General features: G+C 42.3%; 1 protein-coding gene across 1 annotated transcript in view; it reads left to right on the top strand.

The window, feature by feature from the left end:
- The first annotated feature begins 1,109 nt into the window (after positions 1-1,109).
- Positions 1,110-27,493, top strand: part of LOC310963498 (uncharacterized protein) — a 64,065-nt gene continuing 37,681 nt past the window's right edge. Inside the window, exons 1-17 of the mRNA XM_083936359.1 lie at positions 1,110-1,220; positions 1,419-1,555; positions 1,790-1,909; positions 3,933-4,049; positions 4,652-4,838; positions 6,065-6,230; positions 6,341-6,560; positions 10,873-11,046; positions 11,419-11,496; positions 11,607-11,618; positions 12,420-12,509; positions 13,669-13,722; positions 13,843-13,896; positions 15,353-15,406; positions 15,499-15,552; positions 16,253-16,306; positions 16,662-16,727. Of these exons, the coding sequence (XP_083792485.1) occupies positions 1,142-1,220; positions 1,419-1,555; positions 1,790-1,909; positions 3,933-4,049; positions 4,652-4,838; positions 6,065-6,230; positions 6,341-6,560; positions 10,873-11,046; positions 11,419-11,496; positions 11,607-11,618; positions 12,420-12,509; positions 13,669-13,722; positions 13,843-13,896; positions 15,353-15,406; positions 15,499-15,552; positions 16,253-16,306; positions 16,662-16,727 (1,716 nt within the window). The 5' untranslated portion in view covers positions 1,110-1,141. The remainder of the gene's footprint in view (positions 1,221-1,418; positions 1,556-1,789; positions 1,910-3,932; positions 4,050-4,651; positions 4,839-6,064; positions 6,231-6,340; positions 6,561-10,872; positions 11,047-11,418; positions 11,497-11,606; positions 11,619-12,419; positions 12,510-13,668; positions 13,723-13,842; positions 13,897-15,352; positions 15,407-15,498; positions 15,553-16,252; positions 16,307-16,661; positions 16,728-27,493) is intronic.

Below are 27,493 nucleotides of genomic sequence, written 5' to 3' on the forward strand. Positions count from 1 at the left end.
GCCTCTTATCCGGGGTCGGGTCGCGGGGGCAGCAGCTCTAGAAGGGGACCCCAAACTTCCCTTTCCCGGGCCACATTAACCAGCTCTAGCTGGGGGATCCCGAGGTGTTCCCAGGCCAGCGTGGAGATCTAATCTCTCCTCCTAGTCCTGGGTCTTCCCCGAGGCCTCCTCCCAGGTGGACGTGCCTGGAACACCTCCCTAGGGAGGCGCCCAGGGTTCATCCTTACTAGATGATCCCGTACCACCTCAACTGGCTCCTTTCAACGCAAAGGAGCAGCGGCTCTACTCCGGTGTCAGCTGGGATCGGCTCCAGCCCCCCCGCGACCCCGACAGGGACAAGCGGTTGAAGATGAATGAATGAAAACTCAGGAACTAAACAAGGAGAAGAAAGTCCCCTTTGCAGATACCGTGTTTGCGTTTTCACCAAACAGTGCAGGCATACTGTGTAGAAGAAAACGAAGCAGTACACAATGATTTGTGTTTGTCCAGTTAGAAACACTCTGAATGGATAACTGTAATAAACAACATGTAGAACCTTATGCTAAAAAAGGTGAAGGTGAAAGGTGAAGTTCTTGAGTTACTAAAATGGTTTCTGGGTTCCTGGAAACATGCTACAAGTCTGGAGCCTCCCTAGTGGCCCCCAGAGGACATAGTGTGCATTTTCCCTGTGTGTGAAAGATGAAACAACATGATGATTTTGCTATTTGTAGAGCCTTGTAAGTACCTGATCTGTACAGTAAAACCAATGTATTTTTAACCTACAGTATACCCTGAACAATGGGCTGTCCTGACCCCTACCATCCGAGGTCAAAGCCTAACCTCAGCCATCTTTGCACTTGGCAGCAACAAGCCGTACATCAAAGAGGCTAAAATATGTCAGTGTGGCATTATGGGTCAGTAAAATAAAAAAGGGTTTATCTCTTTGGAAATTAATTGAACATATTCATCTTCCAGGACATTGTGGTCTGCATGTGACATGAGGGGGTCCTATTTCATTACATTCTAGCCATGGTTGTTCAGTTGGAAACGTTCGCCTGATGGGGGCGGGAGAAAAGTTAATGTGGTCATTGTTGAAATCCTTGTTGTTTTTAACACTATTTTAGCCAGGTTGGACTGGACCCAGGTAGACTCCTACGGAGCCATGTTGCTGTGGTTATTATGGAGCGCATTACTGCTACTGACCCCCCTGGAGGCTGCAGAGGAGGAGGATGTCCGAGCAGGTAGGGCTGACTGTTGTATAGAGCCAACAAAGTGCATCTTGTCTCAGTTGATTTGAGACGAGATAGTCACAACATTTAAATGATAACAGTGTTAGATACTGACCTCTTGAGTCTGAAATGGAGATTTTCAGTTTCCATGTATTTGCATTTTTGAGATATTTGTCTTTGATGACTGAGTGTAACTATGTGCTTGTGTAGGCTGCAGCACAGCTGTGAATGACCTGGTCTATATCGTTGATGGCTCGTGGAGTGTCGGCGTCTCTGACTTTGAGACGGCCAAGCAGTGGCTTATCAACATCACCAGCCAGTTTGACATCAGTTCCCACTACACGCAGGTAATATAAACCACATTATAATGTTTGTGCTGAGGGTGGATCCAGTTTGTGAGATTGTAAATTCCATTCACAATTTTTCATTGAACTTCTGAACGTCTCATTACTCTCACCCCATTATTTTCTCTCTGTCAACAGCGATGATACTAAAAACAACAACAATAACATATTGTTACAGCCTTTTGTCTCATACCAAGCGCCACTGCTCTACATTAGTTGTGTTCGTACCTGCTGTAGGTGGCTGTGATCCAGTACAGCGACACTCCTCGTCTGGAGATTTCTCTGGGGAAACATCAGGGTGGAGCAGAGCTCATCCGGGCCATACAGAGCATCACCTACCTGGGAGGAAACACACAGGCAGGACTGCATGTTTTCTCTGTACAACTCCATCAGTCCTGATTCACACTCGAAGTGTTGGAGTGCTGCCTGCTCTGGTCATCGCGCTGCCATGAAAATAGGGCCCCTGCATTTTACTAAGGGGAGGACAGATGTGACAAACAATTTTATCAATTAAATGAATAAATAAATCACGTTATAATCACACTGTAGGAACAGATAAGTAGAAAACACAGCTTGTCGGTATGGGTTAAAAGCCAATGAAGGTTCACCTCAAAATGTTCAATATTAAACACATAAATCATTATGAAACAAAGAAAGGATTAAAACCCACCGCCATTATAATGAAAAGTTATATCATCATCCATTCTTATCATCATGATAATATCATTTTCATATGTTGAACCTCCCATTTTTATTTCATGATAGCATTTTCCCTGTAAATATAATAACATGCCATTTATTATTTCATAATGTTACTTTTCATGATGACACTTTTACTGGGTCATATTTTAAATAACACAAAAACTCGCATGACACTCCTTCCCGAATGCCCATACAAGCCTTAATCATTCAAGGTCTACGCCAAACCAACACCCCACCCCCGACAGTGTGAGTGCGCCCTAAGAATCATGCGAGACTTTCACAAATCTTGGGTTACCATCTAGACACAACTCTTTCCCTGGCAGTGGTGTTGTCAACACCCTCTTCAGTCAATCACGTGCTCCCGGCCTTTCTTAAGCTAGCCAGCTGAACATATACTACTAGATTTAGCTAGTTAGCATCTGTTAGCTAAAGCAACACCGTGGTCAAAGTCATTCTGATTAAACTATCTAGTAGCAGAAGTAAAAACCTAACATTAGCTAAAAACAAACACCCCCCTTTTTCATTACCATCACTAGCTTCCACTTGATTGTGTGTGTTCAGCGTGATGACGTTAGCCGTCTCATTTAGCCACTTGTCAGCAACCGCATTGTTAAAGACACGTACAAGTTTCAAAATCTCTTAAGCTTGCGTTAAACAGACCTTATTGGTCAGGCATCCAACCAAAAACCCATTGACATTGAGACGAGGGAACCAAAGTGCATAAATGCTAACTCCTCACTGGGTTATAGGAATTATTTCTTCAATAGCCTGGGTAAGGCTTATTCTTAGCCTTGCGTATTTGCAGAAATATATTTAGCTTCTGAAGCAGTTGTTGCAGTTTTGTAATTCCTCTTACAATTGAGGAGTCATCAGTCAATGATGGTAGGAGACAAGCAATAACATATGTTTTTTTAAAAAGTATGAAACACCATGACCATATGAGGTTCTTGAGAATACAGGCAATAAACGTGCACAGAAATATAAGGCTGATGCGTCCAATAGTATGTGAGATTTGCTGTGACAGAAACTCAAAAGACACAAACACACACACACACACACACACACACACACACACACACACACACACACACACACACACACACAGAAACTCAAACTGAAGCATGATCTCTGCAGGCGTATGCCTTGCGGAGATCATGGTGTTTAAATTAAGTACTTATTTTATTGCTATTAATATGTAAAACCATACATTTATATCATAATACATTTGTATTTATTTAGTATTCAGCATTCACTGGATGGTTACTGCACTAATGACTCCTACTGGTTAATTGGGGCACCTGCATGCATAAGAATGAAACCTATGGGATTTAATGTCCAATAAAAACCTTCACTGCTTACTTCCAGTGCTTCTTCCAAAAACAACTACTAAAGTGGAGCAGGCTGGTTATGGAGACTACACTTAGGCAGGTCCAAGGGTGCCAACATTCAGTCACCACAGGTGCATCTGCAGCAAAATGACCACACAGCAACACCCAAAGCACAGGAATGTTGTAAATAAACACACAGTCACACTAAGTTTGGTTGCTTTACATTACATCATATGCTTTTGGAAAAACAGAAATACACCTCCAGCCACACATATGATCCGTCACAGCATCATGTTTTTTTTTATTCACTCCACAAGGTCATCACTCTTTTCTGATTTTTTTTTTTGCAGACGGGCAGGGCCATCAAGTTTGCCGTGGACCACGTATTTTCCTCCTCCCAAAGAGCCAGCCAGGTCAAGAACCGCATCGCTGTGGTGGTTACCGATGGCAAATCTCAGGATGACGTGGTAAATGTCATTTTGCAGTGTTCAAGTGCTTGAGTGAAATCAAGTCAAGTTTATTTGGGCGGCCATTTATCCTAGTCGCAGAGTTAAGGGGCGTCAGTGTGAAAAAAGATGATCTGCGCTCCCACATCCATAGAACCTCAACAAGGAAACCCTATCCAGCCTGTGGTATCTACACTATGCGCTGATGTTAAAGCTGTAATATCTCATCATCTCATCTCATCTTCATCCGCTTATCCGGGGTCGGGTCGCGGGGGCAGCAGCTTTAGCAGGGGACCCCAAACTTCCCTTTCCCGGGCCACATTAACCAGCTCTAACTGGGGGATCCCAAGGTGTTCCCAGGCCAGCGTGGAGATATAATCTCTCCACCTGGTCCTGGGTCTTCCCCGAGGCCTCCTCCCAGCTGGACGTGCCTGGAACACCTCCCTAGGGAGGCGCCCAGGGGGCATCCTTACTAGATGCCCGAAACCACCTCAACTGTAATATTGTTTACTGTATTTCTGTCATATTGTTCTTCCAGCATAAACCCCCTGTCGAGGGTCTAATGGAAAGCCTCTTGAACATGGAGGGCTAATTTTCACCAAAGACAGCCTATGTTTCTTTAGGTGGATGCCAGTATGGAGGCGCGTGCTCAGGGCATTACAGTATTTGCTGTGGGAGTCGGCAGTGAGATCACCACCTCGGAGCTGGTTTCCATCGCCAACAGACCATCCTCCACCTACGTCTTGTATGCTGAGGATTACACCACCATCGACCGTATCCGAGACTCCATGGAGCAAAAGCTCTGTGAAGGTCAGGAAATCAAAGTTTATCTCCTGGCTGGGGTATAAAGTGGGAGGGGCCACTGGTTACAGAAGTGTTTCTCTCAATACTGTATTCCCATTCAAATTTGTCTTGAAACAACAACCTCGATATTACTGAACATATAAACACAGGACTCCTACAGATAATGCAACAATGAGGTTTATACTATGGCAACTAGTTTAATTTAAAATGAATGGGACTTTTATTTTGTATTTTATGGTGACGCTTTATTCCAAGTGTGCATTGAAGCTAGGGGAGGCAGTTTAATTTTGGTATAGTTGTGCAAATAACTTGATAATGTTGTAATTCAAGTGTTCTGAGAGACTTCTGCACCTCCTCTTTGGCTCAGGACAGAGAGGGGAGAGGGAGAGCTGCAGGAAGAGCTCTCTTTGCTTTCAATTCACTGCTTTTGTTTTGCTTTTTCCCTCCTGCAGCTTTAAGTCTGACATGATGCTAGCTATGTTGGAAATCGTTCCCTATCACATAAGCAGTTCACTATATAGTGTGTTCGCTATTTCCTAACGGTGTTCGAATTCTCAGAGGTTCATTTCATTCACTATATAGTCCACTGTAAAATACCCATAATGCACAACTTATTTGAGGGTATATTTGATGGATCCTTCATTTTACTCCCGTATACCACAATTCAATGCAGTCATGAGGAGTTGTTGGAGGCCAAAAGAGCTTAATGGGGCCTTTAATTCAAAATGTCACCAGAAACATAACTCACAATGTTGTCCTGTGTAATATGCAAAAATTAGGCATAAATCCTTTAGCCTAGAGCTGCCCCCAAGCTGCAACAAAAAAGATAATAAACCCAAGACCTAAAATTACAATGTTATAATGTAGCTTGTTAGCTAACATTAGATTAAGCAGTTCATGCTCCTCACTGAAAATGGCAGAAGAGCAGAAGGAAAGAGAGTGTAACTGATATTAATAATAGCTGCATCTACTTAGTTTTGCCTATTCCATTTGTGTTTTATGGCTCACTTTTGCACTGAGCCTGCACTTGTGTTTTTCTGGAAGCCTTGGGTGTATTTTTTTATATGGTATGAGGTCAAGTGCTTGCTTAAAAATTCAAAAAACATAAAAAAATCCACTCAATACAGCACCAAATTACACAGTTGACCAAAAAATCCAACATTGGCAGGTGTAAAAAATAGCCTTGTAATGGTTTCAAGGCTCTGTCTGAATAAATTACCCTTTCTTTCTAGAGTCTGTGTGCCCAACACGAATCCCTGTGGCATCCCGTGACGAGAAAGGCTTTGAGCTGCTGCTGGGCATGAGCATCCAGAAGAAGGCCAAGAAGATCCCCGGCTCTCTGATTTCCGAGGCAGCCTACGCTCTGACTGCCTCCACAGACGTTACTGAGAACACAAGGTAGAACGCTGTGTAATGAAGGTCTTAAAAATCTATCACTCCTCTCAATGTTTAAAATTTCATTGGATCTGCTACTGTTTATATTTGGTTATTGAACTTCATTCACACAGGGATATTTTCCCAGAGGGCCTCCCTCCATCATACGTGTTCGTAGCCACGTTCCGACTAAAGGGATCCTTTAGCAAGCTGACCTTTGACCTTTGGAGGGTGCTGTCCAAGGATAAGGAGATCCAGGCTGCGGTGACACTGAGTGGGAAGGACCAAACTGTCATCTTCACAACCACCAGTATAACAGAAAAGGAGCAGAGAGTCACCTTTAAAGGCGTTCAGGTTGGTTCTAGGGTTGAGTTTCACGTCCATACCAGATCAATATGGCTGTTGGCCGAGCTTTGATTCCCAAGTGCTGACAAATGCTCTTTTACCAATATGACCAAGTGAGGAAATGCCTGACATCTCTTTGGGAGCTGGTTAATCCAATTTAGTTCAAGAAAAATGACTCTAACTTTGCCTCTGGACATGGCTACAGGCTTGATCAGTCTGGCTATTGCATCACTTAAGGTTCACCCTACATTTCCTGTCAAAATGTTCATAATATCATCCTTAAAACATAATATAGAGGAGGAAAACTGAACGTGTAAACTGTGTCATTAAGTGAGAGACATTTGTTCTGTATTGATGATAATTATCTCGCAATGTAATGATCTTATGATGTCAGATTTCTATTTAAATCCTCAACAAAACCCTGAAATATTCAGGTATTTCAGAGATCAACAATTGAAATTTGTTAAAGTTCTCACAAAAGGAGGCGAGCTGGGCTATCCGGCTTTTAAGTCGTGACGTAACACCCTTTCAAAATAAGATTTCCGGGTCCAAACGCTCTGTTGATATAAAACAGACACAACGGCCGAACATGTGAACAATTACGATCACCTCTAGCGTCAGTTAGACACCTTTTTCATCCATTAGAAAGAGGTAAAATGACAATTACGTTGTTTTTTTGAAACCCTGATCTGTTCAAACAATGGGGAACACGGCACTGCGGCATTGTTGAAATACGAGACTCGGGCTGGCTTGGACCCGGAAATCATATTTTGAAAGGGTGTTACGCCACGACTTAAAAGCCGGACTGCTTCACTCAAGGTCCAGCCTGCATCTCCTGTCAAAATGTTCAAAATATCATCCTTAAAACACACTATTTAGGAGGAAAACAGAAGGGGTAAACGGTGTGATTACGAGGGTCATTAAGTGAGTTTATTCTGTATTGATGATAATTATCTTGTAATGTAATGATCTTATGATGTCAGATTTCTATTTAAATCCTCAACAAAACCCTGAAATATTCAGTTATTTCAGAGATCAACAATTGAAATTTGTTAAAGTTCTCACAAAAGAAGGAAAGCTGGGCTATCCGGCTGTTCAGTGTGACGTAACACCCTTTCAAAATAAGATTTCCGGGTCCAAAAGCTCTGTTGATATAAAAAAGACACAACGGCCGAACATGTGAACAATTACGATCACCTCTAGCATCAGTTAGACATCTTTTTCATCCATAAGAAAGAGGTAAAATGACAATTACGTTGTTTTTAAAACCCTGATCCATTCAAACAATGGGGAACACGGCACTGCCGCATTGTAGAAATACGAGCTCGGGCTGGCTTCGACCCAGAAATCATATTTTGAAAGGGCGTTACATCACGACTTAAAAGCCGGACTGCTTCACTCAAGGTCTACCCTACATCTCCTGTCAAAATGTACAAAATATCATCCTTAAAACATACTTTTTAGGAGGAAAACTGATCGTGTAAACTGTGTGATTTGGAGGAAGTGTCGTGAAGTGAGTCCAAACGCTCTGTAGAAATAAAAAAGACACAACGGCCGAACATGTGAACAATTACGATCACCTCTAGCGTCAGGTAGACACCTTTTTCATCCATTAGAAAGATGTAGAATCACATTTACGTTGTTTTTTTAAAACCCTGATCCGTTCAAACAATGGGGAACACGCCACTGCCGCTTGGACCTGGAAATCATATTTTGATTTGATTTATTTGAGACATTTGTTCTGTATTGATGATAATGATTTTACAATGTAATGATCTTTTGCGTTCCAACAGAACCCTGAAATACTCAGGTATATCGGTGATCAACAATTGAAATGCATTAAAGTTCCCACAAAAGAAGGCCTGGTGGGCTATTATGATTTCTTCGGGACGAACAGTACATGGTTTATTTAGTTGTAGAGAAATAAAGCTGCTTAAACGTGCACAATTAATAATATCCCCACAATGGTAAGGGAGTGGATTCATAAAGTATATGAATATGGAGCAAACATAAATGTCAGAACAGTTTATATTGGTGAATATAAAGAGTGTACTGTGCTGTGCTACTGTTATTTCCCCGCTCCTGAAAGAACATATTGTGTATTAGGAGTTTACTCTTGAGCGTCTCTTCCAATCTCGGGTTCACCTTCATGTTGGTCCCTGTGAATGAACCTGACTGCGATGACTTGCAGAGAGCCAAACTAGCAGTTATTTAAACATCATCCCCTGTTCAGTTCAATACAGAGCTGAGCCGGGGAAGATGCAGTGTGATGGAAGCCAGGACGAGACTCAAAGAAAACATTTCCTGCTCTAAACCACTAGATTTCCCCACTGGAAACAAGTTGGTGGGTGTGTAGTTCTTGGAGCACATGCTACTGTTTCCATGGCAGCACAAGGTAATAATTCATCCCGTTGGACGAGCCAGGTTTTTTCTAAAAGACGCCCACCACCCTCCATCCTAACACACCTAGACTTGAGTGCCGAACAGGGCTGTGGTTATGTGCAATTTGTGTTTACACATGTTCGATTTGATGCGGTTTGATGGGAGATAGTGATAGTCATTTGGAAATGATGTCTGTGGCTCAGTCCCGATCAAACAATAGAGGCTCTGTTTCTCTCTCTCTCTCCCTCTGGATGGTTTGAGCTTTTAAGAAAAAAAAAAGATTGTGATGGAAAAAGGAAGGAGTTCTTGGTCTTAATACCTCGCTGGTCATTACGAGTCGTGGAGCATTAAGGGAACACATTTTTGGCCTTGCGGACAAAATTCGATTAAATGAAACACATGCACATGTGAGACTGCCAACATCTTTTTCTTTTCTGTTAGTTTATTTGTCAGGGACGATGCAAAACATTCAGCTTACATGATACAGAGGGGTTGTTGCGACCCCTGTCCGTAGTCATAATATATCATCATTACCAAGAGTGCATTAGTGAAACTGAGCACATAATAAATACTGACATTCTCATAGATGTGCAGCTCGATCAGTGTCCCTCAGCGTCTGATACAAATGCACAACACCCTCATTCCCTTAGTGTGAAATACAGCAATCTTGGCCTTTGGCACCGAAGCACAAGACCTTCACCCAGAGGACCGTGGATCGTGTCCCATTCATGTCTTGTGCGTCCCATGCATCAGTTATTTTCAACATGCACTTATTTTAACCCCACCCACGATCTTTTCCTAACCCTAACCAGGTGGTATTGTTGCCTAAACCTAACCACATAGTTTTGCCTGAATTCACAACCTTAACACTTGTTCCCCGTGTTTAAAACAGCGACTGTAGTGGAGCAACATGCATTTCACGTGCAGGGCTACCCGGAGCACTGACAAGTGACGCCAAGAGAGGTGCTGACGCATCAGAATCCACTGAAAAGGAGGTTGGGGTTGGTGCATGGGTTAAACAAACACAGGACTTTCACCAGAGGAGACTGCTGTTCATATCCCGTGTGAAACCAATAGCAATGAAGCTAATATTCGGAGTACCAAGAGTAGTGAAAAGTGATGCAAAGGGGTTCGGACCAAGCTGCCATATTTGACAGGAAGGGAGTGAAAATGTGTTAATATGTGACATCATATAAAAGTTACAATATATATATATCACAATCATTTTACATGTGTTGCATATGTGTATGTATGCACGACAATACATGTGTATGTGCATCAATTAAAGCGTAATTCAGGTGCAAAATCATCCAGAGGGTTTTTTTCGGCAAATTCGGATTTTTTAAATTTGCAAAATCATCAAATGAGTCATCAAGACAATTTTTTTCGTGCATGAACGATTAACAGAATTACGCTTTAAGGGTTTGTATGTCTGTGTGCATGCGTGGTCATTTGGTAATTGGGCTTGTACTGATATAGTCTTCTGACTACTCAAGGCACTTTCACAATGTTTGTCACAGTGGACATTAACATACCATCTTATCTAATGTACCCATTCACACCACATTTACACACCCATGCGCAGCACGGGGAGCAATTCGGGGTTCAGTGTCATGCCCAAGGACACTTTGACATGTAGACTGGGGGATGTGGGGATCGAACCACCAATCTCTGGAGGATGACCCACTCTCCCACTAAGCCACACTCGCCCCCGTGCATGTAGTCTTGAGCATACATGAGTGTGTTTGTATGTTTCCTTCCTCTATCCGTGTCCATTAGCGTGTATGATCAGATCCGGAATTGACAAGTTAGTAGTTGTTTACACATACGACTTTGCTTGAGCGAAGATGTGTTTCCGTTCTTCAAATGTCTCTTTATAACTGAGATAACCCTGAAAAACAAAAGTATTTATGAAATGCATTTTTGTGCCTTCTCTCAGACTCTCTATGATGGAAAGTGGCATCAGCTCAAAGTCCTTGTGAGACCACGTCGGGTCACCGGTTTCATTGACGATCAACCGATCCAGGAAATAACGCTGGAACCAGTGGAGCCCATTTACATCAATGGGGAGACACAGGTTGCTAAGAGGCGAGGGACAGACGTCACGGTGCCTGTGAGTAATACTGCAATGAATAGAAATTATCTATTTACAGAAGGGAAAATGACAAAGGTTAAAAAAAAGATATTCTCGTGTATTTCATCGTCTTTCTGTCTCTTTATTCTTCAATGTAGAAAACAATTGCCATACCAAGGCAATGCTTTTCCTTTGTCCTGTAGTCAGTTGGTAAAATAAATGAATTCTTCTCTACTATATGTACAGCATGTTTTTCAAAGGCTCATTTCACTTTTCAACACCTTAGTTTCCCTACTCTTTGGTACATTTGATAATTTAATTTGTCATCTCATTAACTTTGTATTACCTTTTCCCCCAAACGACATTTCCCATTTTCCTCACATTTCCATTTGCCATTGTGTTTTATTCCAGGTGGAGATTCAGAAGCTGCGTCTGTACTGTGATCCGCATCAAAGTGAGAGAGAAACAGCGTGTGAGATTTACTCCGTGGTAAGATATCCACTGGTGCCTGTATCTACTGTAACATCCACGTCACGTTTTGTACTTCTGAATATTAACATGATTAATTTTTTTCTCTTGTCCTCTCACTTACGCTACAGGATGATGAAAGGGTAAGTGTCCTGTCATGTTTCTTACAAACTTTAAATCTGACTTTACTTGTAAGTATGTAGGCTACATCCACACTAAAATGTTTTAGTTTAAAAAGTCACTCGATAGGAGGGTGACGAATCAGGGAAGGACACATCTTGACCACAGACTGTATAAAATATGGACATAGTCTCTGTGACTTCACCCATAGCTGCCACATAACAGCCCAGATGGTTGTCACTTAGTCCGGACTGATAAGACCCGACCCAGTGAGGAAGAGAATGTGGGTGTCTTCATTATCGTATTAAATGTCTCGGTTTCCACCCGTCCAGGCTGAAAATGCAGTCTCTGAGTTTTCAAACTAAAATAGGGTCAACAGTGGTTTTAAATTAAATTAAATTCAATTTTATTTACAGTGCCAAATCATAACAAAAGGTATCTCAGGACACTTTACAGACTAGGTAAAGACCACACTCCCCCGTAGAGTACGGTGGCAACGAAAACCTTCACTATAACAGACAGGAACGTGGGACAGACCCAGCTCTGTGGAGGACGGACATCTGTCTGCACCGGATGTCTTAAATGTCTCTGATTCAGCAAAAGTGATGCATTTAAAACTAAAACATATTAGCGTGGATGTGGCCTCCTGTAGTGCTAATACGATAGTGCATAGAGGAAATAACGGACTCCATAACTCTTTACTCAAGAAGTCTTCTATAGAGACTGTAACAAGACCTTAATGTAAGGTTTTTCTCAGTCTTTTCTGCTTAATGAGAAAGCTGAGTGTGAGTTGCAGACGTTTGTTTGTTTGTTTGTTTCCTCAGTGTCCTCTGAATCGAACAGCCCCAGTGGAGGAAGAAGACTGCAACTGTGTAGTAGGACCACCAGGGCAGCGTGGCCTGCCAGGACCCATGGTAACACACACACACACACACACACACACACACACACACACACACACACACACACACACACACACACACACACACACACACACACACACACACACACACATTGCTTTGTCCTATAAGACTCAAAGAACATTTGATTTATGACTTGTCTCTTGCCCCTCTAGTGGGGTCTTAAAGCACCAAACTGCTGCGCTATTATGTAACAGGGTGTTACAGACTGTACAACACTATAGTATACTTATTTTAGAGGTTATTACACACACTGATAGTTCTTTACATACTGATCCACATTGGTATATTGTACTGTAGCCTATAAGGGACTAATTTGTGTGTATTTGATGTGATATTGGTGCATTATACCAAAAATATACAGTTCCAGACCTCAATTTCTGTCCTCTAATGACCTCTAATGACTCCTAGTTGTGGTGAATCACAGTATTATTTGTTTACCCAGGGAGGTTTTTGCATCTCCAAGGGATCTATTTGGAGAGCTGCTTAGTACCTCTGAAAAAGAGGGTAAACGTCTAATCAGTGGTGTCTTCTTCAGAGTTGTTTGGCTCAGGAAGCCACAGTCAGTATCATAAAACGTATTCACAAATATGTAGGATATTACTTCAGACACCCCTGTTCGTACACTGTAACATTTGCTGTTGCTATTTAGAAGCTGGCGAGCTTAAGGAGCCGTAAAACAACGGATAAACACGTTTTATTTCCTATAAAATCTTCATTATAAAAGTCTACCGTTGCTGTGTTATTTAAACGCTTTTATTACGAAGCAGCTAAATCAGGAAATGAAGGGTTTTCATCAGCAGTAACTCAACACTTTTAAAACTTCTCTCTCGTCTCCTGCACAGACATGAGTTGGATCTCACAACACACACCCACTGTAGTATCTCGGCTCACTTGGACACTCGACTGAAGTAGAATAGATACAGTATACCTTATGGTGTATGTGAGTCTCACTCAATACCTTGAATGGTTGGCCGTCTGCTTGGAGTGAAAAGGGAAATCACTTGTTGCTATTGAAAGAAGATATAAACCATTCTCCTTTTTACAATTGAGCTGAAAACCTATGCACTTCAAATAACTATTCAGCAGTATGATGTACAGTACTTTGTCCAAAGAATATACCTTTGTGTGTCATGATGTGTTAATGCTACAGGGTTTCCGAGGGGAGAAAGGGAGGGAAGGACCACCTGGACCAGACGGTAAGCCTGTAAGTGCCAGCTTCTTCATCACTTTCTGTCTTTTCCCCACCTTATACAGCTGTCACCTGTCTGTACGATACATATTGTCTTCTCATGATAGAATCAACTTATGTTGTCTCTGTCCACAGGGTAAAGAGGGGAAATCAGGGGAATCCGGCCCTACTGGATTACCAGGGGTGAAGGTAAACAGTCTGTTGCGTATAAAACCTTTGAATCGTCACAATTCAAGTCCCTATTTCTACTTGGGGTTCACCGCACTCTTACTAAACTCATGTCAACTCCACTCTTGATTGATCTTGCTCAGTCTCAAAACTACAGGTCATCTTGAAACTGATTTCCATTTCTAAAGTCTAGAAAAAGTTGTTTGCGGGTACATTTTGGAATTTGTAATAGAAAATGTATTTGATCAATTCTGTCCGAGTTATGGCACAAAGGCACCTCACCATAGTGTCAGAAATGGCATCATGTTGCAGTCTGATCAAGGCAAAATTGCATGCTAGTAGTTCATCATTTAAGCGCAGCTTTCAATACTATACACCCTCATATTTTGTTAGATGATCTGAGGACCTGCATGGGCATATCTGTTATTTATCAAATCGTCTCCATTACTGACAAAGTGTCTGGTTGTGTGTCTTGCTATGCTGACGATATCCAGCTTTATGATTCTGTTGAACCCAAGGAACTTTGAAACATGGCTTATATATACTGTGCGCACACACACACACACACACACACACACACACACACACACACACACACACACACATATATATATACTCCAGCAAGGTGAAGGCATTAAAACAGCTTTTTCTAACCACTAATACTGCTCATGATAACACCAAACCTCTGCAGTAGTGTGATAAGAGTCCCTACACATAAAATGAAGCAGCACAATTGTTAGTAAACCCGGAGTTTATTAAAAGAGTTTTATGAAAGAGTTACCAACTGGCCCCTGTACCAGCTCCTCTCATAGTAAAGTCCATTCAGGTCAATTACCAAATGCAATCCAAAAGAAAGGAGCCCATTGATGCTTCGGTTAATGTGTAGGGACTCTTATCATGCTACTGCAGAGGTTTGGTGTTATCATGAGCAGTATTAGTGGTTAAAAAACAGCTTTAATGCCTTCACTGTGCTGTCTCGAGCTAATCAATGTTAGCTGCTTTCAGCTGTTAGCGGCTGTTAGCAACTGTCCGGGATATCTCCGTTAACAGTTGTTACACGAAAAAATTGTCTCAATGGCTTATTTGATGATGGCTCTTGCCAAAAGACCCTGGGATGATTTTACACCAGAATTTCACTTTAAGTTCTCAAAAATGTGTTAAGTCAGTTTTTCAGACCAGTTAAATGATGCTGGACTACAGTACACAGATCATCCATTGTTGTCTTTCTTATATTTAACTACTTTTAGACATTCTCTTGTTGTAGCCACAAATCTGTAATAATTACAATTAGTTCACAATCCGGATGCATGGTGTTCGCATATTACCCCAGTGCTGGCTTCACCACATTGGCTTCCTGTTAAGTTTGGGATTTATTTTAAAATCCTTCTAATTACTTTAAACACAATGCAGCCATATATCAGAGGGTTGGGATCTGACTGTGCATGCTCTTTCCTGTTGTCCTGCCTTGGCTCTGTAGGGTGAAGTTGGCCCAGCAGGACTAAAAGGGGAGCCCGGTCTAAAAGGTCACAAGGTAAGCCTTTAAAGAAGAAGCTGTATCAGTGTTGTGGCTTTTCTAATCTGCTGACAGTACTGACAGTACCTGATTGTGCTGATACTGCCCAGGGAGAGAGAGGAGAACCAGGCTTATCAGGAGAACCAGGACCCTCAGGACCCAAGGTGAGACTCTCCTACAAGTCATTGGTTGAAGATTCTTAATCCAGTATACAAATGACAGTGACTGCAAGTTCTCTATCTTTGTTGAATCCTGTAACGGCTTGTCGTACTTACTGTATGAATTTGGAACAGCACTGTAAGTCTTCCTGGATAAGAAAGTCTGTCAAACCTCATATGTACATAGGGACCCAGAACTTTTTTTTAGTACCACTAGTGGCCAGGACTGTGGCCTAATCAGTGGGCTTATTGTAACACTCAGAGCAGAGTGTTCACTGTTATCATCTTGTTCCAGTGATGAAGCGATTTGGATTCCCGCTAGTAAGAGATCCGCATGAGGATAAGTCTCGTTTGACATCACACCGCGTTTACCAAGTCAGCTGGACATTTTGTGATCCCTCCAACAGAATACCATAGTGAGGGATGGACCAATATATGAGGCCAGCATTTCTCTTGCATAAAAAAGCAGTCATTACATATTTTATATCTCCTACGATCTTAACTGACTAATTGGTATTTCAATTTTAGCAATGCCAAAGTTCATCCTCATCAGATTGTAACATGAGATACTATGGAAAGTTTCAGCGTCCTTTTGAATTAAAAGGATAAAAAATAACATAGAACCTAAAACCACTATATAGAAATGATGAAATTTGAACATATTACATGTCACTACAAAAATATTGATATATTTCTTCATATACAGGGTCTTCCTGGTGACATGGGTGGGCCGGGACTTCCAGGAGAGGCTGGACCAATGGTGAGATCCAGTTGTGTTTAACAGTCACGAGTCTACAACATGCATTAAACCAGCAGAACTGACAGTTCCAGCATGTAAATGAAAATAAAACGTAATGCCAGGTGTCACAACCTAACCATGTAACGCCAGATAGTACAGTACATACACTGTATATATAGAATATAAGTAAAGAGAACAGTTCTCTAATTCTGGAGGTCTGGCATGTGTGTGTGTTTTTTGGATTTCCTCCTGTCACAGCCATCTGCAGTTTTACCAGTGCAGTGTTTGAAGTGGGATAGGTAATTACTGTAATAGTGTTGCATTTGGCTGATTGTGTTTTACTTTGCCACTCAGAGTGTGTTTATTGTCCAACCAGGGGGAGCCGGGACTGCCAGGCACCGTCGGATTGGTTGGGCCTCCAGGACCAAAGGTCAGTGACACTGTAGCTACAGGGAGACCAGGTCGGAGACACAGAGGGCCTGTTGTGTCCTGGATTTACCATCTGTCCTGAGTGATCAGATCACAGGTGGACAGCTCTCAGTTGGTCTGTTCACACCTGCTGCAGAATGCGTCTCCTCATGCATCTTCAGTGAGCACCTTTGATTGGATATCAACCCCTGTATGCAAATAAACACGTATCCCTTCGGTTTATATATAGAGAGCTCACAACCGAATGTGGTCTGAGTGATATGATCACACAGGTAGCTGTCCACTTGTGTTGAGATCCCTCATGATGGATTTTGAAAACAGGTCTGAACTGGGCTATACATTACATAGCCCAAAATATGTGGACCTCCAGACATTACACTGCTTGATTGCTGAATATTTAATTTCCAAACCATAGGGATTAACACTATCCCAGATGTTTGAATCTGGCTGCAGGGATTTGCACATTTGTGAGGTCTCACAGTGGTGATAAAGCATGGCTGACAAAGTTGAAAGGCCGCTATAGTCTTAAGATATTCTATTCTGTTTTAGTAATTTTCTATGTACGTATTTATTTCAGTTGTTGCTGTAATGCAATAACTGAATATCGGTCGGATCAATAAAGGCGTATCGTATCGTACCGTATCGTACCGTACCGTATCGTATCGTATCGTACCGTACCGTACCGTACCATACCGTAACGTATCGTATCGTATCGTATTTTAAAAGGATAGGTCCAGTCATTTTGTGCCAACGCCATTTCCAATGACTCCTACGTCCATGACTCAAGACAATGAAACACTGAAACGCCCACTGAGGGAACAAGTTCTGGCCTTGGTGCAGCAACATCACATTGCCTGCCAATACTGTAGCTTTCAAAGCTTTTCTGTAGCCACACTGCCAAGTACAAACTCTCTCACAAAAGGGAAAGTGAGTAGCTTCCTGTGTGAAAGTGAAGGCTCCACCACCCAGTCACATCTTTTCCCGTGTTGGGCTTAACAACAAAGATTATCAAACACACGCATCAATGTTAAATCACACAGTAAATCTGAAAACACTCTCCACATCTGTCAGTAGAGGAAATTAACACCACTACAGGAGCATTAGGGTGCATTCATATTGTACACTGTGTGTTATGATGATCCTTTTTGGTGACTTGCAAAGAACAAGGGGCTAAATGAGAGCACATGCACACGTGCAAGCATGTGAGCACGCCCACCAGCTACAAGTGTGCAATGCTATTTTGAGTCTTCTCTGAACTCCTTTGAGTGTTCTACCAGTTTGACTCCCTGCTCAGTAATTTGGGACTCTTCCTGTTATCATAATAAACTACTTTCCCCGAAGAATCTGGAAGTGTTCTACACCAACTGGAGGGTGGTGGTACACAGGGAGCTGAAACAGCACAGTTGGTGCCCATGTGTGGATGTCTGGAGGTGGGGGTGTGTCCTAAATGTGTTTAGGAAAGACATTAAGCAGCTAAATGTTGAGTTATGTTTGGAGAACACAAACTCCGTCCAGTGTGTTCTCTGTATTTACCCTCCAACCAATCCTAACCAATAATGGCGCCCATTTTTTTTTTTTTAAATCAACATATTTACAAAACTTAATGTGTTGGTAGAACACGAGTCCTGGAAAAAAGATTTCAGGAAGAAGTTTACCCAAAATTATCAGAGCAGAAACTCTGTAGGAGGTGTGTGCATATGTACAGTATTAGGGTGTGACACAGATGGTCAAGGATATGTGGGAGACTGAACGATCACTCCTTGCTTTAGCATGGAAAGTGACATAAAGAGGGTAGTCAGAGCTACAGCCAGGCTTTCTACTGCACAGACAGGGATTCGGGTGAAGCTTTTACAGACACTATAAGCATATTTATTTCATCCTTGAGAGAGTCACTGTGTAGGTACCTGTGTTGTAGCTTGGCTCGCAGCTCTGCAACGGGAGTCTTCAGCACTTAGTCATAGCCCTTTTGTTTATGACGGTTAATGTTGTTCATCCCCTTAGAAAAGTATGTGGCTCTAAAGCTGCTAATTGCTCCACCATGTTCACCAACTAGTCAACAAACTTTATCTATTTGCCGCAGGGCAAGTAGTGTGGGTGTCTCATCAGCTTCATCAGAGTTTATATCAGTGAAAACAGCTGTCTGCTGGGAACTGGCCTGATATCAGACAGAATTGTCAACTTGTTACACTCTTTTATCCTCTTCAGTCTGACATTGCCTCCACTGTAACAGGTTTCTGTGGAGGATCTGATTTCCCCCAACAAATTACCAATGACATCTGTTCTGAGCCCCATGCTAACTAGAATGGGGGTAAAATAATTCAATCGTGCGGTTATTGTAGACGGTCCCAATGTTATCGGACCGAATCGATGTGATTCTGAAATGAGTCCTTCTGTAGGGGTTGTGATGCTCAAACACATTTCACAGTTTTGCAGCTGCAACAGTATTAATGGAGTAGGCTACAGCAGAGTGATTGGCCAGTGGGGCCAGTGTCAGAACAGTGATTTAGTATACGATAAATAGACAGACAGGGCCAGACGGCAGAAACGGTCTAAAGTCACTTTTTGCAAGTCCGAGTCAAGTCTCACGTCTCTGAGGGAAGCAGCAAGTCCTAATGAAGTCTCTTAAGGTTTAATAAATAATAATACAGAGTTGGAGTGCAACTGTATCGTACAATTATACAAGTTCCCGACTAATGACACTTTATAATCTAGTCTAAATAAACTAGATTATTTCTCCCTTTACCTGGAACGAATTGCAGACAAACCTGAAACTCCAGGTCCTGCTCTCATTGGATGATTTTAAAGAAGTTTTAAATAACTTGGAGGCAGTCTAATGAGGTAACACCTGTAACATAAACTTGCCTTTAGCTGACATGAATAATTAACGTGTATTTCTCCCGGTTTAACGGCAAGAGAACACTTTTCAAAAATATGTGATTTAATGAACACCAAGCTAAAAGTTAACCTCTCACAAAGCTAATGTTAGTAACAAGCTAACGTTGATAGTTTATGCAGCTGAGCTCAACACAGACGTTGCAGTCTGCGATTCTTTTGTTTCGGCTTTGATTGAAGTTATTAAACCAAACAATATGAGCAACGATAATGAAACTGTAGCAGCAGAAGTTAGTTTTAAGTTGGATATTCGATAGATAGGCTGGGACCGGAGTGAATATGTGTTGAATATCCAACTTAAAACTAATCTCGACCCGGTCAGCAGCATGAGGCGATGTGCTCGTCATTGTGTCATCTGTGGAGTATGGACACGACGCGTAAAGTTATGCCTTGTGGGAGGGAATGACATTCTGCTTGGGAAGTTAATGCTCCAAAAAATACATAAATACAAAGATTGTGTACGAGTCCCAAATCTTGAGTCCGAGCCGAGTCTCAAGTCTTTGTGGGGTTGAGTCCAAGTCAAGTCTCAATTCACATTTGTGTGCGACTTAAATGTGACTCAATGTGAAACTCGAGTCCCGATCTCTGCCGGACGGCTGATAAAACCTTAATGGATTTTTCGACGGCCCACTGATGCAGTGGCCTACGTGATTCCAGATGAACAGCACACTACTGGAGCAAAATAAAAACAAACAATGATGTGGGCAACTCTCCATCTTTGTGACAACAGCTAGACAACAGCGTTTGTGCCCCCATGGCGCTCATTTGCCGAAAGCGTCAGTGTTGATATCTTGTTGAGTATTTAAGCTGTCACTGCTGCTATTTCATCGTCTTTTATGAATGCATTATGTTAAGATTGAATAAGACAACATGAGACTGACTAGACTCCCAGATGTTAGTTAACTTATCACTTATTCCTGGAACAATCTAGTGTTGACCCGACCTGGGTTGCATCACAGACACAAGACCAACAAACAGAATTTCTTCCTGTAAAGTCAGGGAACATTGAACCTCCTAATGATTAACAGGGAGAGAGCCTGCCTTTAACAGAGCGCAGCAACGTTTGCTGTAACAAGGACTAATTGCTTGTTGAGTGTAGTGTTGCAGTTAGAAGGTCAGAGTTTGGATGCAGACTTTAGCCTGCATTTTACAGTTAATAGAGAACACTGGTGTCTTTAGTTTTAGATCCATAGAGGATGAGACATTTTAATAACTGATAGATTTATTCATTTGAAATCATATGACATGATATCCAATATGTTTGCCATGAACCAAATGTTCCCCGCTTTGACCAAACTGGCCTGTTATGAATCGCTGAGGCAAACACATAAAGTATTTTGGCTGCATTTATTTGAAGTATTTTGGGCGCACATGTTAGTTTTTCTTTTTAATATTTGTTGAATACTGACCAGGACATTTATTTTGGAGCAGTCTGAATCTAAATACACCACAAGTGAGCTGAGAGCATCACAGGTCTAACAAGGTTTCAATTCAGCTCAAGCACAAGAACTCAATTGAGGCAGGAAGTTACTTCCTTCTGACGCCACAGTGAGGTAAATTTTAGGCTGATTTCACAGAGGCAGGAAGGTCTCGCTCAAAGAGCAACATGCTGAACAATTAGCTGCGGTAAAACACTTCCCCAGCTGTGGTTGTGAGGGTGTTTGTTTGGTCCATTGTAACTGAATCCTGAAACATTTTGTCTGATAGTTTGGGCTGGTTTGAAACCTCATTCTGGTGCGGACCAAACAAACCATCGCTGCTCTGCCTGAAAATGTGGGTCTCAGTTTGCTTCCAAGTGCACTAGAGTTTTGTTCACTTAGGGCGCACTCACACTGTCCATCCGTACCGTGCCCCGTGCTTTAGGGTACTTGTAACCCCCTCCCTCTTCCCCTTCCAGGCCCGTTTGTACTCACACTACCTGGGCCTCAACGAATGCTTCTTGCTGCCTATACGTCATCACGCCGTAACACGTCACACGCATTGATTGACGTCATCGCGATGCGTCGCTTTGTTTACAAATCTTTCCATAGACCTCTGAGTTTTTGTGCGTCTTGTCGACTGTTTTTGAATCTTTTCATCGACCAAATCTGCAGTAAACACTCCACCTCCGCATCACACCAACGTGAACCTTTTGCCGCCATTGTTTTAAATGTCCGTGCATGGTCCCTCCTTTTTTCTATGTCCGAACAGGAGCACATTAAATGACCTCAGAGCCGCCAAAGGCCTCATGCACGTGCTCGTACATGTGCAAACGTGCTTTACGAAAGCCCACCTCTCCCAAATGGTCCATGGCCGGCCAGCGTGCCGCAGCTAGGCGCGGTATGGTTGCATTCACACTGGTCAAAACGAACTAGACTTTAGCCGTGACAACCACTCACACTCACATTCACACCTACGGGCAATTTAGAGTCATCAGTTAACCTAACACATGCATGTGTTTGGACTGTGGGAGAAGGGCCCCAGCCCGGATTCGAACCAGGAACGCTCTTGCTGTAAGGCGACAGTGCTAACCACCACACCACTCTGAAGAGCAAATCCGCATATTTTAAATAGAAGCGTCGTCTTTTTTCCAAACCTCACCAAGGAGTTTTGTTTCAAGTCATAACATTAACCACATGGTTAAAACAGCATGGCTAAAACACATTTTTTAGGAGACAGAGTTGTATTCTTAAAATTACAGATGTCTTATGACAGTGCTGTGAAAATGGTCTCGTCAGAATATGGCCTGTAAATACTGCTGTGTAAGCCTTTATGCCAGTTCCCATACTACTGCCAGGGAGAGAACACCCAATCATAGTGAAGTAGTAAAAAAAAAACTCCAGATGTTATCCTTGAAGAACCAAATTAGCTTGCAGTGTGGTCGCTGCCCCGGGGAAACAACTTCCATTGACTGTAAATAATTTCTTTCCACCCATCCATGACAGCTCTATTGAACGTTAATGAGGCCTACACTTAGATATACTGTATGAAGCTTAAGGCTGTCAGCACGGTCTTTAATCACACACTCCCACACACACACACATACACATAAAACTGCTCTCTTATAGCAATATAAAACAACAACTTTCAATTTCAATTTGGGATTTGATGTTTGACACTCAAGTGAAACAAGTTAACAATTATCTTTGTGTTAGGTGTAGGTCTCTAATTATCACACACGGAGTTTTCTACACCCAGAATTATGGATTTTCAGAGGTTTCCAAGTCACAGAGAGACACAGATACTGTATATCACACATTCCTGCCCTTTAATTACTACAAGTGTAACTGTTACCTGCAAGGAGACATTTGGAAAGACGTTTTCATGTTCAAAATGGGAATTTAATACAAATCAGACGGGAGCCACTGGGTTTATTTTTAACTTCTGTGCTTGTAATTTAGCAGTAAGTTCAGAGACCTCCTAAGTTACAGCTTCTCCAGCCTGCAGGCTGTTAGACCTCCAAATCATCAGTTGTTCACCACGAGTACAGATGCACAGAGCCCCCTGGGGTCATGGGGTTGGATAACAATTACCGATGTGGTACACAGATTAATATACGAAACTTTGTGTAAGCACATCTCTTAGTCAATACGCCACTTTTTGAGAACTTTAAGTCTTAAAATCGGTCAGTTTGACCACCAGAACAAAAGCCTTTAGCTTTAGATTTTATTTAAAACATTTTTTTTTTAAATAATCTCATCTCATCTCATCTTCACTCTCTTATCCGGGGTCGGGTCGCGGGGGCAGCAGCTTTAGAAGGGGACCCCCAAACTTCCCTTTCCCGGGCCACATTAACCAGCTCTAACTGGGGGATCCTGAGGCGTTCCCAGGCCAGTGTGGAGATCTAATCTCTCCACCTGGTCCTGGGTCTTCCCTGAGGCCTCCTCCCAGCTGGACGTGTCTGGAGCACCTCCCTAGGGAGGCGCCCAGGGTTCATCCTTACTAGATGCCCAAACCACCTCCTTTCAATAATGTAATTTGATATTTATTATCACAAATGAAAGCACAGAATTGGTTGAATGCATCACATTGGAGCATGGGCATTTGTATTCATATGTAAACAGACTAAACGTGTAAAAGTACAGTATTTGGAGGGTTGAGGTGGATTTTTAAGCCCAAACTTCAAAACAAGAGCAAACTGAATAAATATTAAAACAGTGAGTGTTAGGAGGACTTCAATCCAAATGTGAACTGATTTAAACTGCTGATTGTTGGATTTTTACATATCATTTCTTGTTTTTTCTAACTAGATCATGATGTATAGCCTATTTTGGAATACATTTATTAATCTGAGCACTCAGACATGAAAGTAGCACTAGCAGAGCGCTAAATATTTAACAATAACAATTCTATGTCAGAATCAGCAGGGGAAGGAGCTTAGCAACAGCTATTTGCAGCTTGCAGCTCTCTCTCTCTCTCTCTCTTTCCCACTGACTGTTATTTCACTCCCCTGCCGTGTCCCTTCTGTCTGTGTAATGCTACAATGGTTGGAAAATAAATTAGGGCCAAAACTACTATTTATAACCACATAAAGCAAGCATGCTAACAAACTGTATCCAGTGACTTGTTCTATCTGTCTGTCTGTCTATCTCCTCCGCTCAAATGGACCCCTGTGGTGGAAATCTGAAAATGAAGGGCCCAGTACCTGTCTTTTTGTTGGTTTAATAATACATTTTAGCGCTACGTAATATTAGATATAATATCCTTTTAAAAACGTAGCGTTACACCCCTAATGTAAATGCTCAGATGCTCAATGCATACACATGATACACTATTTATAATGCAGTGCACAGACATGCTTTCTGAGGTAGTTTCATAATTTGGGGTTAGAATTAATCAGCCTTGCTGACAGTCTGCTTTCTTTCTTCTGTTTTTGCCATGGAGGGAGGACAGTTGCTCCTTTAGCAGTTGGCAGGTCTCCTAAATGTTCTTTATGGCAGCAAAGGAGCATGGTATAACAAGGATGGGTGTAGTTAAATGAGTAATACCAAAGGGTTAGCACATATGGGGGTAGGGGTGGTGGAGAAAGCTACAGTGGTTACAGTGGTTGTACACCAGCATGAGTATTGCAGATGAGTGACACACACATCCGCAAAACATGCAACAAAAATCCTTTGCCATTAATGAAAGCTGAGTTAAATAGTTGATTCAAATGACGCACACACAAAGCTATTTTAAAAACAATGTCCCTGTTACTCTGCAAAATGCACAGGAAACGCTTCCAACTGTCTTAACGGATGATTTCTTTGGTGGGAAGTTGAAATTTGACACACTTGAGCAAACAGACCCTTTATCGTTCCAGGACTTTTTGAGATTGTTGTGTTTTTCCTGGTCAAACAGTGCATTGTCATCAGCAAAAGGTTTGGGTCCAAAGGTTTTACACACTTGATACATTGCTGCAGTGCATCTAAACCCCGTAATTTGATGGGTACTCGATGGTTTAATTACCTGTGCATCTCCTAAGTCACATCTTCCAGCACCACCCGGGGGATTGCAAGGTGTTCCCAGGTCAGATGGGAGAAGTTATCCCTACTGAGCATGTTCTGCGTCTGCCCTGGGGTCTCCTCCCAGTTGGACGTGCTTGGAAAACCTCTAAAGGGAGGCGTCAAGGGAGAACTCTTGTCAGATACCCCAACTACTTTAGTTGGATCCCCCCCCCTCTCCCCCTTTCTCTCTCTCTCTCTCTCTCTCTTTCTCTACCCATGTTTCTTTTCCGTCTCTATCCCTGTTAACTCTGCACCAATTGGCTTATATTATGTGTTCCTTTTTACCCTCACTTGTGAACGAGCCCTTGAGATACTTTAGTTGGGGCAGTAACGGAACAATAGACACTGTTTACTTTGATCCTTTGTTATAAAAGGATCTGGTCAGACGTTCACATTTTGTTATCCTTTTGTTGTACTAGCTGTCTTTATGTTTTATTGAATTTTCCTTTAGATCCCCCACCAGAATTAATTCAAATGTAGCTACGTTCAGAGACACCGAGCAGACGGTCTCTTCAGTCTGCAACAATGTGTGGCCTGGTGAGTAGCAGGTTAGTCTGCAGCACACGGATTAGACTGCCCTCTGTGCACTTGTCTATTTTCTCTTGTTCTACATCCAGAAATGTATGTCATCTTGTCATTTATTGAGCCGTGGTGGGCGTCTTGGCTGTGTAATTATGAGGTCTGCTGCTCTTACGGGTTTATGTGCACAGTGCGGCGAGACACTTCAAAAGAAAACAGACGCATTCAGTTGTTTCTTCACTGCCAACATGCAGAGCTCGGCACTTAAAATACATGTTGGCGGGATCTGCTATGTCTGCAGAGAGCTCGAACAGAAAGAAAGTGCTTTGAACCTCATGGTGTCATACTTGCAGTCCTGCAGAGCACTGAACCAGAACTATAGTTAGAACATGGATGAATCCAGGTTAAGAGAGAGGCCAGGTTCAGCAAGAGCAGGTCTATATGGGCGAACACCAAAGTCGTTTTCACATAAGAACTCTGGAAAATGTCAGAAGGATCAGGTCTGGATAGTCTCACGTTCTCACTTACTGGAAATACTCGGCTTGAGGGAAGGTGTGGCACCTGGGTAGAGCGTGCAGGAGGTGGGACAAGATGCAGATTACACAGTGGTGACAGAGCCAGTTCGTTATTTGGTCATAAACAACCAAGTGTCTTGCCTTTCCAGGGGAACATGAATATCTTCGTCCCATCAGTAAGACATTTTCATTGCCATCTTTCTGTAGAAAGCCCTTCTTCGTCCCCCTCAAGGGGCCTTCACATGATAAGCTTTTGGTGCTGGGCTCACCGCAAGGTTGGGCGCAGAGACCCAGAAAACGGCGAAATCCATGGTACTAATAAAACAACCGTTAACTCGTAAACTGCCTATTCGAAACCCTAAGGTGACTGCTTATAAACCTCCACGTTACGTTTTCGTCTGAGATCTTGATGCGTCATTAATCCAGGAAACTTGGACACCCAAACTATATGTTTTTCCGCCATCTTTCTAGCCGGTGCTCTCTGGTCGCCTAGGAAACGTATGCTTCACACCCAAAGCTTCTATCTCAATGGTTGCGCTTTTGAAAGGTCATTGGCAAAAAACGTAGCGTCAGGCTGCTACCTTGGGCGCTGCCGCCTACTTCATAGGAAATTAATGGAACGGCCGGCGCAAAGCGTTTTTAGCAAGTATCATGAGAGAGGTTTGTTTTGGGGTCGTTTAGGTTAGCACATAATAGGAACGTCATGCCCACATGTTCACTGTAAATTATCCGCACAGTGAGCGGTTCTATTCACACATGGGGTCACTCAGAGATTGAATTTTTATTTGATGTAAAGAGGAGAAAGTATGTCTGTCACAATGTTAAAGCAAAATAACATTTGACACAGATTGCAGTCAAGTGCACCCTTCCCAGTGTGTCGAGGGCAGGCCAAATGCATTTTTGGTGATTTCGCAGCGAGGAACCTGTGGTGCACTTGGATACGGGGTGGGATCAGAAAGAATGCATTATCATACATTATAGGTGGCACGTTAGAGGCTGACAGTTATGACTCACACATTCAATGTATTCATCCCCTTCATACACAGGGCTCTCTCTGTCAGTATGCTTAGACAGTTACAGAATCCTGTGGAGACTTTTCCTCAGGGGAGACCTATTGTATGAGACATACATAGACTCTTTCAAGTTAAATTCATGTTTTGGACACGTTGAACATCTAACAGTCAAAATGTTTTCTGTGCCTAATAGTGCACAAATGTACTTATTATAATCCACACAGTGAGTTACAGGTACAGCTAAGAAGTCAATTCAAGTCAAATTTATTTATATAGCACATTTCATACAACAAGCATGAACGTGATGTGCTTCAAGAAGAAGAACACTAATTCATCTCTCAGGGTCCATCAACACTGAGACGCATTTTGCTGTAA

The sequence above is a fragment of the Echiichthys vipera genome (assembly GCF_963691815.1).
Source record: "Echiichthys vipera genome assembly, chromosome: 21".
NCBI lineage: Eukaryota > Metazoa > Chordata > Actinopteri > Perciformes > Trachinidae > Echiichthys > Echiichthys vipera.